General features: G+C 38.8%; 1 protein-coding gene across 1 annotated transcript in view; it reads left to right on the top strand.

Annotated features, from left to right (window-relative positions):
* LOC122811782 (keratin, type II cytoskeletal cochleal-like) overlaps positions 1 to 15,617 on the top strand; it is a 200,030-nt gene that overhangs the window by 27,413 nt on the left and 157,000 nt on the right. Inside the window, exons 3-4 of the mRNA XM_044083843.1 lie at positions 1,948 to 2,008; positions 9,156 to 9,251. Coding sequence (XP_043939778.1) covers positions 1,948 to 2,008; positions 9,156 to 9,251 — 157 coding nt within the window. The remainder of the gene's footprint in view (positions 1 to 1,947; positions 2,009 to 9,155; positions 9,252 to 15,617) is intronic.

The following is a 15,617-nucleotide window of genomic DNA, read 5'->3' as shown; positions in this document are numbered from 1 at the left end:
TCTATATAGTCAGGAAGGAAACCTGCCCTCTTTAGTTTGTAGGGTAAGACAGCATTAAACTACTCATTTATACCGACCTACGAGCTTTATGAACACAGGTTGCCTGGATCACATGTAATGAAAAGTTCGCTGCTCTTCACTTGTCATTACTGCCTTTGTAACTAATACTCAGAAAAAAAACACAGCAAAGTTCACACTGTAAAAATCCACTAAAAACAATGTCCGCTGTGCTATGTGCTTGAATCCACTGAGGCAACTGAGTAATCCAAAATCTATTTTATTAAATAAAATAAAATTATATAAAACAGATTTTGGATTACTCAGTTGCCTCAGTGGATTCAAGCACATAGCACAGCGGACGTTGTTTTTAGTGGATTTTTATATTACTGCCTTTGTCATATATAAACTCCAATTAGGGTAGGTTCATTGAGCATCTTTTTTTAAATTGTAGTTGGTTAAAACTACATGCACTTATATTGTGCAAGAAGGTGGCATAGTTCAGCAGTTTTAATTTTTTTTCACTTTTCTCAACTGTTGTGTGACCATGAAGTTTGTATATATAAGATAAAGGGTGCAGCATTGTTTGTCCCACTGCAAAATTAATTATTTTGTGTTTTAAGCATTTTCAAGTTATGCTACACAATACAGAATCATTAATAAAGAATAACACATTTTTGATTATTCAACCAAACACAAGGAAATCATCCATTTGACTACCACCCAGAAGCATACATATCAGAATTAAATGTAAATGTATTTATTGACTAGGGTCTCTTTCCCATTCCCCGTAGTACAGTACATGCAGTGTTCAAAGTGACACTTCTACATAGCTTGTCATATTCTAAACCACTGTATTGTCCGACCTCTTAACATCACACACCAGAGTGGCTCAGGAATGACCAGTTTATGCAGCTACTTTAAATCAACTATGAATTTCACCGTGTCAGTATGGCATACGTATGTGAAATAATAACCATGTACACATGTGCTGATGCATGAGAAGAAAGACGGGTCTAAATTATTCCAAGCATTTTGTTGGTGCAAGTTTTTATGTGCCAGAGGGCATAAAGAAGAGTACTAAGAGACCATCAGAGGCAGTTAGCCCCACATTGTGATACTGTGCACCATAATATTGTGTTACAGGTCACTTCATTGTTTTATTTTTTTTTTTTTTTACATGCCATCTTGGAGTGTGTGAGGTGTTATTTATAAAGTGGCAAGTAAAATATTTTTGTATCTTATTGTACCATGTCACAGTCTGCAACACGGGAGCCTCATGGAGTGATTACTCCCATCTGCCATTAGGTTATAATGAAAATTCATGTCCACCCTCCATAAAGTAAATGTTCATGAATCAAATAATACAACTGTGGAATGTTCTAATTAAATAAAAATCTATTGAGTAATATTCATTATTTCCTTTCACCCCTGGGCTTCAACCCTGCTTTTTTACAGATGCAAATGAAGTAACTGTAAGTCATTCCTGTGTACCATGGAAGTAGGTCCAGTTGTTTTATCTGTGAATGGGTAAAAATGGACTACTCCGCTTGTAACTCCAGTGGGAGACATTGCATGACTTATATTTCCCAACAGACTGTAGTTGCCTTCAGATGTAATGCATAACAATACTTTCAGTGCAAAATGTAAGCCAATTAGTAAATAACTCATGAAGCTTTTTTGGGGAGGAACTGGTCTTTACATATATATGTAACTTTCTAGACTTCCACCTACCTTTGATGACATCATAGGTACAAGAAAATTTGGGAAGTCCTACCATGTAGTATATGACATGGTTATGCAGGGAGGAAGGATTGCATTTTCAGTCACAGTATTTTAGAATAATGTTTAAATGTGTGTGCCATATATTAGTAGGCTTTACTTCTAAAGATATGTTTTCTCCATAACAGTACTTAAAATTAGTGTATATCTGTGTTTCTTATTTTACAGATATGAAGATGAAATCAACAAGCGCAATGGTGCAGAAAATGACTTTGTAATGTTGAAGAAGGTATTTATATTTTTGTTTTATTCTTCCTAAAGAAAAGTGATTTTAACAAGCACTTTTTATAACACTATATCCCTAAGGATATTACAATCTGTATCATCACAACATTATCTCCCTTCTAGCCCCAAGTCACTTGTAGGGGAGATGATGCACTGTGCGATCATCCTACTTGTTAGCAACATCTGAGTCACCCTGTACAGCACTGGGATGGCTGGCAGGTATTTTCATATTTATATACACACACAAATGCATGCTGAGGCACATGAGGATTAAGATTGTTTATGTCAAACTATTTTGCTGAGCCAAAAAAAGTATTTGTGACCTGTAGCAGATTTGGTGATAGTAATCAATTCAGATCCCTTTTATGTGCAGTGATGCCCCCAGAGCTCTGTTGTGTTAGTGTGCTCTGGGCTGAATTGTAACTCGTGGTTAAGATTTCTACCTCATTTCTTCAGGGGTTGAGATTCGGTCCTAACTGTATTTACTGTCTGTGTGAAGTCTGCATTTTTCACAGTGTCTGCATGTGTTTTCTCAGGGTACTTCATTTCCCTCCCTCCTCCCCAAACCATCCCAATTTGTTGACACTTCTTAAGAATCACTTATGTTGTATTTATACTTGTCATTGTTGCTTGGGTCATGTCTGAAGTAGGTTTATGAAAGATTAACTGAGTTAATCTACGGAACAAATAAACTGAGTTCATATTGTTCTCTTGTTAGTCAAATATATGATGGCTGTCAGTGCAATAGAGGCTTGAGTTTTGTTGTCACCTGGGTTTATACAGATTGTTATACATAGTCACGTTAACGGCTACCTGCATACTTGTCAACCTCTTAGCACAAGACACATGGACAGAGCCTGAAATAATGGGTGGAGGGAAAAGGCCCCAAAAATAGCGACAGATTTGCTCTTGTAAACTTAGAAAATTACTAGAATAACAGGATTTGTATTGGCAATTTTCTAAAGGATATGAAGTCTGAAATGCAAATGTATGTCATTATTTAGTGACTTTAGTCCTCAGTGATTTGCCAGAAAACCACATATTTTACGAGGAACAGTCCAAAAATATGAGGCATAATTCTGGATATTCTGCAAAAATCTGGACAGTTGAGAGGCATGGTTAAGTTAACTGGTACACAAATGTTATGGATGTGTTATATTAAGTGGATACAACTGAAAGATGATGGCTATGAACTATATACAAGCATCAAATTAATGATGGATGATGGGATGTGTTCAGTAGACCTGGGAACTTGAATTATTAGAGTGGCTCTTCTTACATTTGCATTAACTTGATGGAAGTCAGTGGAACAAAGGGTATGTAACTTAGGATGCTTGCATATATGTTTTTTTTTTTAATAGAAGCATAGAAGTATTAGCTGCAGTTTGCTGTTCTTAGTGAATAAGGCACTGACATCTAAGTTAGGGACAATCCTATGCAACATCCTATTTAAATAGGTTAACCTCATTTTATGCATTTTCCATTCTTCTACTGTTTATGACCCAGTATTTCAGAGCGACATCCTTATGTCTGTCAGTATGAATATCACTCTTTGAAAAACACAAAATCTGTTAAAATTGCTTCCAAATCATCTATTATGTCTCTTTCCACTGTGATCCTAGAACTCCCCAGCATCTTTTCTTAAAGGAGGCATTTGACAGGATATCACAGATACTGTTTGGGGTACTATTTTAACAATACTTGCATGCTCCATTCTTCATTAGCACTGCATATTTAAAGCTCTTTGACCCACCTCTCTGCACTTCCTGTTTTATACCTAATATTCAGTTATATGTTCTATACATACATACAAATAAATTAAAATGTATACTGTCCTGTGTGTGTTTGTGTGTGTATGTGTGTGTGTGTGTGTGTGTGTGTGTGTGTGTGTGTGTGTGTGTACGTGTTAATGCTTTTTTTTCTTGACCAACTTTAGATTATCTTCTCACAAAGCAGTCACTTTGCAATCCTTTAATCCACAGACATCTGCATGTTTTTTAACACTGCCTGATATTTCTTTGCAGCATTGTATCCATTCTAAACTATGTTCTGGAGTTTTATTAGCAGCACTTTATCACATCTAATTAGTCTTCCTCTCAGGTTTGGTTTCCTTAAAGTGAATAACTCCCCCATGTGTTTACATACTCTTACCGCTTTATTGGCTGCTTATAGGTTCATAGGTAAGTACTAGGCTGACTGCCCTTGTGAACCATTTTAAGTCTAGACAATCTCCTTTTCAAAGGTGAGAATCAAACTGTGTATCTCATGCCTGTGAGATAAACAACTTAACCATGATATAACCCCCTTCTTATATAGCCAGTCTTAGCAAAAGGTAAGAAAGACAACAAAAATTCAGGAGATGAGCAATCAGTTGACAGAAAAGATAGTAGCCATAACAGATGCAGGAAGAGAATTGACATATTAAAAAGACCAAACTGCAAGAAAACAATCTAATAAAATTACGAGCAAATTAAACTGGAGAAACATTGTTTTATAACCACAGACAAACTAGCAATCTAATGAAATGATTAAGGCATGCAAATATTGATAGAGTTAGGAAAAAGTATAACCTGAAGAAAATAGGAAATTGATAGTCCTCTGTAAAACCAGCTGAGCTATTATCTTTAGTGCTGTACGATGTTCGGTAAACTCTGCCTCTAAAAGTACCAACATCATCTATTATGATAGACAGAGAGATAGATAGATCAGTAGATAGATATTTTCTAGCAAAATGCAGCTAAACAATGCAGGAGGCTATACTGATGTAATACGAAGACAGCCTGGTCATTTGCATAGGAGCAGGGCTTCATCCTATGTCTCCAGTGACCAGAGTTCAGCTAACATCTTAATTACTGGACTGGTGGCCAGATTGCCATAGGAATTATGAGGCAGGCATGTAGCCAGTCTCAGGAAGGTACTACTTGTATAGATTCATAGAGAAGGTTTATTAGGAAGAGTCACTCCATGGATAATAGTCACCTTGCAAATACCCACCATCATACCTCTCAACCTCTTAGAGTAAGAAAGCTGGACAAAGATTATGAAAAGCAGACCAAAAATATGAGGCAAGAATCTGGTCATATTGTGGGAATCTGTACAGTTGAGTGGTATGCCCACTGTCATAGGGCACTTCTTGCTTCTAGAATGGCAAAACAAGTCAGACTCAGGATGAATTTTGGACACCCATCTAATCAACAAGGTTTGTCTTAAAGGAAGTGAGGGTAACAGTCTTTATGTGTCATGGAAGATTATTCCAGAGATGGGGAAGTGCTGAGTAGTAAATCTGCCCCACCAGCATGTCTTATTCATTTGTTGATGAAGGAGATTTAAGTTTTCAGTTCATATTTATGTGAATCCAATTTCTTTGAGAGATGAAGATCTGGGGATATGGACCATAGTTCCACCGTGTGACAACACAACTTTTTATTCCCAGCCTCCCACCTCCTGTTTCAGTTAGCTGCCTGACTCTTCACTGTCCATTCCCTTGTAGTTAGTAAAAAGGGACATTATTCTAAAACCTAGATGTCTGATTTCCATCAAGAACTAGACTACTATAGCCTTAGTTTCGCCCTTACTTCTAAACTTTTTAATTTTTCCCATTTTCATTGTACTGAGCCAAGCCATTTCTCCTTTTCTTGTCATTTCATTTGCCAACTGCACATTACCTGTCTCATCCATGACTTCTATAATCTCTTCCTCCTGGTCACATCTATTGTCAGAATGCTTCAGTCCACATCTTTGAAATTGAAAGCCTCCGCTGCTTCCATTGTAGACAATTTTTCAAACCTCTTGATCTGCCTATTACTGAGTTCACCTTTTCTGTTACCTTTGATGGCATGTATGTCAGTACACATTGTACTGTGCATGGTTTCATCCACTTTGATTCTCAGGAAGTTCACTTTTCTCCTTTCTTCACTCCTCACTTCTTTCTATTGCTTCCTAGTCGTACTGGTTGACTGCCATTACATTCAACTTGAAAAGCTTTGAAAACTGCAGACAGACACTCTAAAGTTTAGATAATGCATAGCAGAACTTTACAGTTGGTAGAATATTTTAAGTAAAGTTAAAGTGCCAAGACCATGAACATTAGAATGAGAGTGAGTGCCATGATGAGTTCTGTGAGATACCGTTAGTCAATCTATCGGTCAAACTGCTTGACCTACCTGCTTAAATCTAGGCAATGAATAAGGAAAAAAACAAGAACTACTTTAAGTATAACTCGGCACAAGACTTTCAAATAAAATCAGCAAAAGGTAACAGAGACTTAATAGGCAGGAAGTTAAAACATGTTAGAAATGCAAATGCAGGCATTAAAAAGATAGCTAAATAAGGACAATAGGATTAAACAGCTAACATAACAATAAGAAACAGTTCAAAAGGCAAAAAAAACTAATTGCAAACTGGAAAATCATTGCATAATGATTGAGTAATATCCACTAAGACATCAAAAGAATATAAGATTTCAGCAATAAAGTAATTATCCCAAGTTATCTGTAACAGTCAGTAATGCAAAATTAAAGAAAATGCAACACATGTACAATATGCAAGAAAAGATAGACAAAGCATATTTCTGAAAAAAAATCATCTTAATTAAATGTCATTGGTAAAAAATGATTTTAAAGAGTCTTTAATCATAGTAGAAGTAAAGAGAATTTGCAAACCAAACAGAGAGTTTTTTTTTGACTAAAGTCAAATTCCAAAGGTATTTTCAAGTACTTGTTCTCGATGACCCACTCCACATAAATAAAGCACTTCTCTTATTCTATTCAAATTTAAGTTGGAACGATTGATGGGAAACTGCAAATTCACTCCTGATTTAGCACCCAGTGTTTCTCATGGATAGGAGCAAGTAAATGTCACAACATGTCGTTGTTCTACTAGCCTCTGGGTTATTTATATGCAAAATATAAGGGCTAAAATCTACAATGGGGATGTAAGGTTAGGCTTATTAAGATCCTGTCAGATCAATAGCCAGGAAATACCTATGAACCATGACATTAACATAACAGGAACCAGAATAAAAGCCAACAATATCTTTTCTGAAATTAGTGGCAATGAAAATTTAAAATCAAAGTTTCTGACCAAAAAGGAATCCAGAAACTGTACTATACACATACAGATATCCAGTCCATATTTGATGTCACAGAAAGTTTAAGGTAGAAAGTAACATATTTGTAGTGAAAGGAGTATTGTGATTTTGCTACAAACTCAGTGGAATAAGCACCCCCTCAGTAATGTTATATACTACTCTCATGCTAGTGCAGTAACAGTGCTCTGTGACCATAACAGAAGAGTAGCAGGAAGCAGATAAATCATTAATTTAGGCTTTTGTATTTTAAGTCTGAATGATGTAATCATTGGCTTTCTGATGCTCTTCTTTGGTGACTGCTCCCCGTATGGCATTATTTAGTGTGTTACAGTTATCTCAGCTGTAAAATGTTACCCCTACTACGCTATTTTGTTCTGTAACTTTTGTAGTACATGGGAACAGTTAAAGTTCAATGCACTACAAAGAATTATGATCAGGTATTTCTGATGATAACCTGTGGTGTTTTCTGTTCTTAACATGAGGGTCAAGATTCACATCTTGAACTTCTCTCACAAGGTAAATTTGTTGGCATTCATGTCTCGGCCACATAGCATAGTAGTTATGATTAGACACCTGATCATAATCTTCTATATCTTACATTAACAAGTCATCATAGTAAGGATCCATGCCACCAGTAGCAATAAAAATTTGTATTTTTTATTGCAGCTGAATCATGAAGTGAAATTAGGATTAGCTTTAACTCATCTCCATTATGAGTCTAGAAAAGCCAAACACTTATAAATGACATATTGTAAAATTGGAAAGTCAAGCAATGCATAAAATAATTGGAAGGAATAATTATCAAAATTAATTGAATTTACAGATTAAAACAGCATAAATTTCAAGCATCAGAGCAGTCGAATATTCCATTAGCCATTTACCACTATTGCTGTTCATACATGATGCAATAGGGAAATGGTAAATGCTGATTTAGTGCCTCTCTCCCTATCCACAAAAGTAAAAATCAGAATCCAAATGGATACAGGACGTGTTAGGTGCTCTCAGGACTGTTAAGCAGGGAGTTGCCTCTCTTACACTGTGAATGGTTTATACAAATTGTGAAAGTATCACACATAAAAAATAATAAGCTCAGCATATAAAATAAGAGTTCCATAAAAATATGACCGTAGCCTGTTAGAACTAACCTGGTCAAAAAATGGTACATAAGTAGATGTGTGTCCAGCTATCATGCATTAGCTGACATATCCTCCAAGGAAATGATGACCCAGTTACCTCTGATAGTTGTTTTTGTTAACTGATATTGCTCAAATGAACATGTTTATTTAGAGCCGTGTCACAATATCAAAAAACTCAACATACTGAAACCCAAAATGTCTAAAACTCAAAATACTGAAAACCTATTTAATGCAAGGGGCCAGCCTCCTGCACTCACACTCTCTTCCTAATTATGTATACTAACTCTGGTAAAGTACAGTAGTTGGAAAAAGCAAATTCCCATTTTTAGTATTTTGAGTTTTCAACATTTTGGGCTTCAATATTTTGAGTTTTCAGTCAAATAAATGGTGCCCATGTAATCCACATAAAAATAGTGTCAAAAAAAAGAAGAAGAAAGAAACAGGCACCCTAAACTCAGCAATCTGCTTGTATAGACATGTACAAAACATGGTCCCAGTTTCTTTACTTAAACTTTTCTTTACCCATACTTTTCAGATGCCTTAAGCATGATTTTAAAGAGATTTTATTTCATACATAGATTTTATTTTATTTCACATGCATGTTGCTTGTTTTCATACTTGCGTAGGACATTTTTGAATGGTAGCTTGTAGCCATATGCCATTGACAAAAAATCTTAGTGGTATTCAGGACTACAATGCAATACTTATGTGACATTATGATGCAAATATTAGGCCAAGTAAAATCTGTTACTGATTTATACTTTTCTGCAAATATTTTCATTAAAATGACCCTTCGGCTATGTTTACTAAGCATGAAGTACTTTCTTGTGGATCATGTAATGAGGGGGTCTCCTTGTCACTCCCAAGTATGCATACTAATAAATGTATTTGTGTTCTACATCTTATTGTGTAATGTATCTCTTTAGGATGTGGATGCTGCATACATGAACAAAGTGGAACTGGAGGCTAAACTGGATGGTTTAAATGATTATATGAAATTTCTAAGAGCTATTCATGAAGCGGTAATGTATACATTATTGTTTTACTCTCTTTTAATCAGTCAATCAGCCAGAATAAATTAGTACATTGTTTCACACACACACACACACACACACACACACACACACACACACACACACACACACATATACACACTGCTTCACATATCCAAATAATTATATATATATATATATGTATGTATGTGTGTCTGTATCTGTATCTGTGTCCTTATAAAAACACAAAGCCAAATGACTTTAGTAAGAATCATTTTATGCAGTGGCAAGCCACTCTGTGCTCTTCAAAACTCATGCTACTTTTGTTACTTAAATATTTCCATTCTGAAATCACATAATTCTGGGATAAAGAGAGATTTCCCATTTACAGTTTTATAACTGTTTTGCACCATCAGTATTGGCCATCACGTTGAACAAGCATAGTCATCAAAAAAGGAGTTGACTAAATATGGATTGACAAATTTAATGGCCCATCTATTTATTTATATATATATATATATATATATATATATATATATATATATATATATATATATATATACATACATTGTGTGTGTGTGTGTGTGTGTATGTGTTTGTGTGTATGTATATATGTGTATATATATATATATATACATATATATATGTGTGTGTGTGTGTGTGTGTGTGGTTTCACTTCATATTGTTGAAATGCTGAAATATCAAATTTCAACATTTCGACAGTATAAAGCCGAAACCATCACAACACCGACACTTCACAATCACGAAACCAGAACATCGAACACACAGCATACAGCACACAACACACAAACCATAACACCCACACCACAAAACAATTAAATGCAACAAAACGCCACACAGACACACACCTACACTACACAAATGCAGGGGCACCCCCCCCCCCCGTGGGGGTTGCACTCTCCACACCCCCTACTTATATATACTAACTCCGAGATTGCACAAACAGTTAAAAAAAAATCACACACAGCCAACACACACATGCATACCTCCATCTCCCTACCCTAACCCACTCATACAAGTTACAAAAATGCTCGCACACTCACCTTAAACTGCAGACACTCATCCATTCAGTAGTGCATGCTTTATCAAGTTTAGGGTTACTGGGGTACCTTTGCATGCACTCAATAACCCCATGCTCACACATACACTAATTAACAAAAAGTGAAAGTAACAATAGAGCAAACAAAAACTAAAACATGAAATAATGATATAGCAAATAAAAACTAAAAACTGTGCATGCATGTTATACAAGCCCTGCAACTATGAAAAATGATATATGATTGGCCGAAAAAGAAGTGTAAGCTCAAAAGCTCTAAACTCAATGCAAGTCATTGATTATTTACAGCGGTTTTGTCCCAAGTTGTCCTATTTCACATATCAGGTTATGCTCTCAACACTCGGGTTATTTACATATACTAATAACTGGACTGCTGTGTCTCAGAGTAAGGTAAATTCTGCACTTTACTAGTGCATTAGATTTAACTTTTTGCGGTTATATTATTACTGAATTTACATGCAGCTTGGAATATTTGCAGTTTGCCTATAGCATGTAATTGTGATATTAGAGAAAAATTGTGTATCAAGTTAAATTTCAACTGGATACACAGAAGACATTTCAGCTTGTAACTGCTCTAGAGAGCCATAATGGTGACACAAAAACATAAGATACCATTCTACTTTAGAGAGTAGGCAAACTGTACATTGACATCCTGATTGGAGAATGAACGTTCTCCAGCAAGGTATTAATGTACAAGTAATGCCCACTTATAAACAAGTCCGACACTTCATGGCAGCATATCAAGCTGCCATGGAGCTTGGTCTGCAAAAAAAATAATGGCTGGCATTATTTTGCACCTGTTAAGCAGAGGTTCTGCTGTTTAGTGAGTGTAAAATGAAAACAATAAAAAAGTGTGTGTGTGTGTTCATAGGTTCATACTAGGCTATCTGCCCGAGGGCATTTATAAGCCTAGCCCATAGTTTTGTGGCTTTCGCCACCCCTTTATGTTGAAGAAACTATGCCCATTATTTTGCTGTGCCTCTGTCAAGCAGTGACACTGAGGTAATCCCTGGGGTATATCTGCGGTCTCCCATCCATTGGTCAAGATTCCTCTTGAACAAGGCCAGCGAGGTGCTCTGCCTCACATGTACTGGGATTTTGTTCCACAGCATAGGGAGTCTTTGGGTGATGAATCTGTCCCTCAAGCACGTCCTATTAATAACCGTGTCAAGGTTTAAGTCTCCCGTCCTTGTAGTTCTGAGGGATCTAGATTTTTTGAGGTGAAGCATGTTCATCAAATCTGGGTTTGACATGGCCTTGTATGTCAGGCACAGGTCACCTCTGAGCAAGCGGTAAGCGACTGAATAGAGCTGGAGTTCTTTCAGTCGGGCAGCATAAGACATATTTTTGAGACCCTTTATCCTTTTGGTGAGGAACCTTTGGGGCCTTTCCAGCTGCTGCAGGTGTCGGGTCAGATACATTCCGAATGGGGCATTGTACTCAATCATTGGTCTGATGAGTGATGAGTACAGGGGGACAATGACCTCCCTTGATCTAGATGTGAATCCCTTCATGATCAGGTGGGCAATGTAGAAGGTCTTCCTAACTACTTTAGCAACATGAGTGTCAAACGAAAGGTTACTGTCAACCTGGGTCCCCAGGTCCCTGATAACTTCTTCTGTGCTCAGTGGATTGCCACCTATATGGTAGCTAGGGGTAACCTTGTTTTTCCCGAAGGGTATGACTATGCATTTCTTGGCGTTTAACTTTAGGCCATGGCTCTGGCACCAGTTATCCATTTCTGTGAGACCCTTCTGAAGGATATCTGTGTCAGATGTGTTTTCGACTATGGCGCCCAGTTTGCAGTCATCTGCAAACTTTGTCAGCCATAACCCTCCTGTGTTTGCTTGTACTTCAGAAAAGTAGATGCCGAACAAGAGTGGGCCCAGGACTGAGCCCTGTGGGACACCACTTGTGACAGGCTTTGAGTCTGACATGGCGCCAGCAACTCTGACCCTGTGGGTTCTGTCACTTAGCCAGTTTGCAACCCATCTTGTGATGTATGGGTTTACATTTAAGCTGATGAGTTTTTCAATGATACCTGAGTGGGGTATTGTATTGAAGGCCTTTGCCAGGTCGAGGTAGGCTGTATGGACTGCCTTTCCCTCATCAATGGCCTTGGTGACTGTTTCAAAAAAGTCAACCAAGTTTAAAAGGCATGATCTGCCTTTGACAAAGCCAAACTGGGTTGGATCCAAAGTCTGCAAATTCCCTATGTCTTTATTTATGAGTTCCATTATGATCCTCTCCATGGCTTTGCAGATAAGGCTTGTCAAGCTAATGGGACGGTAATTTCCAGGGTCGGTGGAGGCACCGCCTTTGTGAAGTGGGACCACAGTCGCCGTGCGCCACTCCCTGGGTACGTATCCTGAGGTGAGACTAAGATTAAACAGCTGTCCTAACTGCTGGTTTAATTCCTCATTGAGTTCGTGGAGCACACAGCCGGGGACACCATCCGGTCCCATGGATGCTGTGTTTTTTGCCTTGGAGAGAGCAGTTCTCACCTGGGCGTTAGAGATATTTGGGGGCTACAATCCTTTGGTATAGATATCTCACCTTTTGGGGTGGATGGGGGGAGAAGTTTGCACTGAACCTGTCAGCCAGTATGTTGGCAATGTCTGTAGGTTCAGTAATCTTCACATCATTTTGAACTAATTCTGAGCATATCTGGGAGTTTCCTCCCAGGTTTCTAACATAGCTAAAGAAGGCCTTATGATTGTCTTTTGAGTCCTTAGCTATTTTTCTCTCAAAATTTGCCTTGGATGATTTTATGAGAGCTCTTAGTTTTTTACTTATAATGATCAAAGGTGTCTTACCTTTTAAGGATTTTGCTCTATCTTGTAGTAGCTTCCTCCTTTTGTTGTAGAGTTTGTTTATGGCTGGGGTCCACCAGACTGGACGCTTGCCTTTGGTACAAAGAGTCTTTGTTTTGCTTGGGATTGCCTGATCCATGCAGTCCTGTAGGTGCTGGTAGAAGGCATTTGTAAGTGATTCAGTGGCTTGAGTAATGTTTACCGCCGGCTCGGGGGCCTTAAAGGAGACCACACCAGTCTTTAGAAGTGTGAAGTCGGCTTTTGAGAAGTTCTTCACTGTGGTCTTTTTTATTTCAGGTGGGGGTGGGATGAGGACCTCCAGCAAGATTAGTTTGTGTTCTGATCTCACTAGTGAGGGGTATACCTTCGGTGTTGAACATTGTGATCCCATGTTCGTGATGATGAGATCAAGTATGTTTTCTCCTCTTGTGGGGATGGTGACTAGTTGTTCCATGGCATTTGAGTTTATGAACTCCAGGAACCTTTGGGCTAGAGTGTTTGGGCTTGAGTAGTGTTCCCAGTCTATATTAGGGTAGTTGAAGTCACCTAGTATGATGGTGTTTGGAGATACATTTATCCCTCCAGTGTTTTCAGGAAGGCCATGTGAGGTTCCTGAGTTTGAGAGGGTGGCCTGTAACATGCTACAAATTGCAGAGCAGTCTTGCCTATGGTTAATTGCACCTGGATGGTCTCCGATGCATCGTGCGTTGCCACCAAACTTGAGGTGTGGGTGTCCTTGATGAATATGGACACCCCCCTCCTTTCTTGGTGTTGTCCGGATTTTGGGGCCGGAACGCATGATATGAGGTGAAACCTGATAGTGCTGGGGTGCTCTCAGGAGCCTTGAACCAGGTTTCTGTCACAGCACAGACATCGATGTTCTCCATACTGAGAAGGGCCTCGAGTGCATGCATCTTGAGATTGAGACTTCTGGCATTGAGCAGCATTACCCTTAGTTTTTTCCTTTTTGTGTTCTAGGGTGGTAGGTTTAGAATTTGAGCCTTGCCTAAAAAGGCACTATGGGGTGGCAAGAGCCTTTGCCAATATCCGGAAGCCCAGGGGTGACAGGTGCAAGCCGTCCCTTGCGAAGCAGCGTGGCTTGTCCAGCATGTCATCCCAGGCAGACAGACATTGGATCCCCTTTGAATGACACCAGAGTTTAAGCCAATTATTAAAGCTGATCATCTTATCACTGTATTGTGGCATCATTCTAGGTGAAGGTAGGATACTGCTCAAGGTCAGGGTCATACCTGCCTGGGCTACATAATCAGAGAGCTCCTCAATGTCTCTTTTCATGTAGTCCAAGGAGGTATGTCTCAGGTCATTGACACCAGCGTGGACAATGACTGAGTCGTACTTGTACCTGCTGTTGAGAGACCTGAGTGCTTGCGTTATGTGGCGGATTCTAGCGCCCGACAGGCAGCTTACTGTGACCTTCTCCTTACTCAGTCTGGTGAGCGGGACGTCAGTGTGTCTGACTATGGAGTCACCAATGACGAGTGTGTCTGGCATTGTGTTTGGCCTTAAGGGCTGTGACTGTTTGACACTCTGACTGTGTGGTCTATGTGTTGCATGTGTTGGGTCCTGAGGTGGTAGTTGTTTGGGTGTCTGCTTTGGTGGCCTCTGCTGTTTTGGTAGATTTTTGATCAGAGCCTCCCAGTATGTCTTTGTGTGATTATGTGTATGATTTGAAGTTGTGATGGTACTATGTGTGACTGGGTATGTAGTGTGTGTGGTTACCTTCTCCTCCTGTCTGGTCTTGCCAGTCCTATGTTGAGAGAGCTCAGCCTCCAGTTTGGCCGTATAGTTGCATCTCTCGCATGTATTTGTGTTTTGTGGGAGAAGGAGAGGATTGTCTGTGTACATGAGGCAATTGTAACATTGCCTCAATATTCCCAGGTTCACCAGTTGAGCAGGAGAGGACACTAGCAACTGATCCCTCGACATGCTAGAAGTAATAGACAAAAACTTACAAAAGACTCCGGGGATGTGGTGGGTTCTAGGCTGGTGGGGTACTATCTATAATAAAGTGCTTTATCAAGGTGCAAGTACTGTAGGAGCAAGTGCTAGGCTTTACAGATAGAGAATAGTCTACTTGGGAATCAAGTAGAGATGAACGTTTTAGTTATAGGATACGCTGGTTAGATCAGCAGTACAGTTCGAGGAAGGTAGTTTTAAGGGAAAATTTGAAGAGTGGAATTTAGGTAGCCCGAATAGTTTAAACCTGTTTAACCGCTGCTGCTCTTGTGTGCAACAGTGGCAACTCCGCTAAATGCTTAAAGCGTGCTTTATAGCAGGGGGCTGGAAAAAACAGGAAATGACCCAAAATGGCCAACAAATTACTAGTTGCTGTCTCTAACCACTCCTCTGAGGACAAACAAGCAGCTCAGTACTCCCCACTCCCACTGGTGAGTAAAGAAACTACCTCTGGCCACACAAGAAAATGGAGGAACACAGGAACCAAATACAAAGCCCAGGGATCAGCAAAATCTGATCACTGGAACA

Source organism: Protopterus annectens, chromosome 9.part0, assembly GCF_019279795.1.
Source record: "Protopterus annectens isolate FY-2018-M chromosome 9.part0, PAN1.0, whole genome shotgun sequence".
Lineage (NCBI taxonomy): Eukaryota > Metazoa > Chordata > Ceratodontiformes > Protopteridae > Protopterus > Protopterus annectens.
Note: the sequence above shows the minus strand (reverse complement) of the source record. Positions and strands in the feature narration are given on the sequence as shown.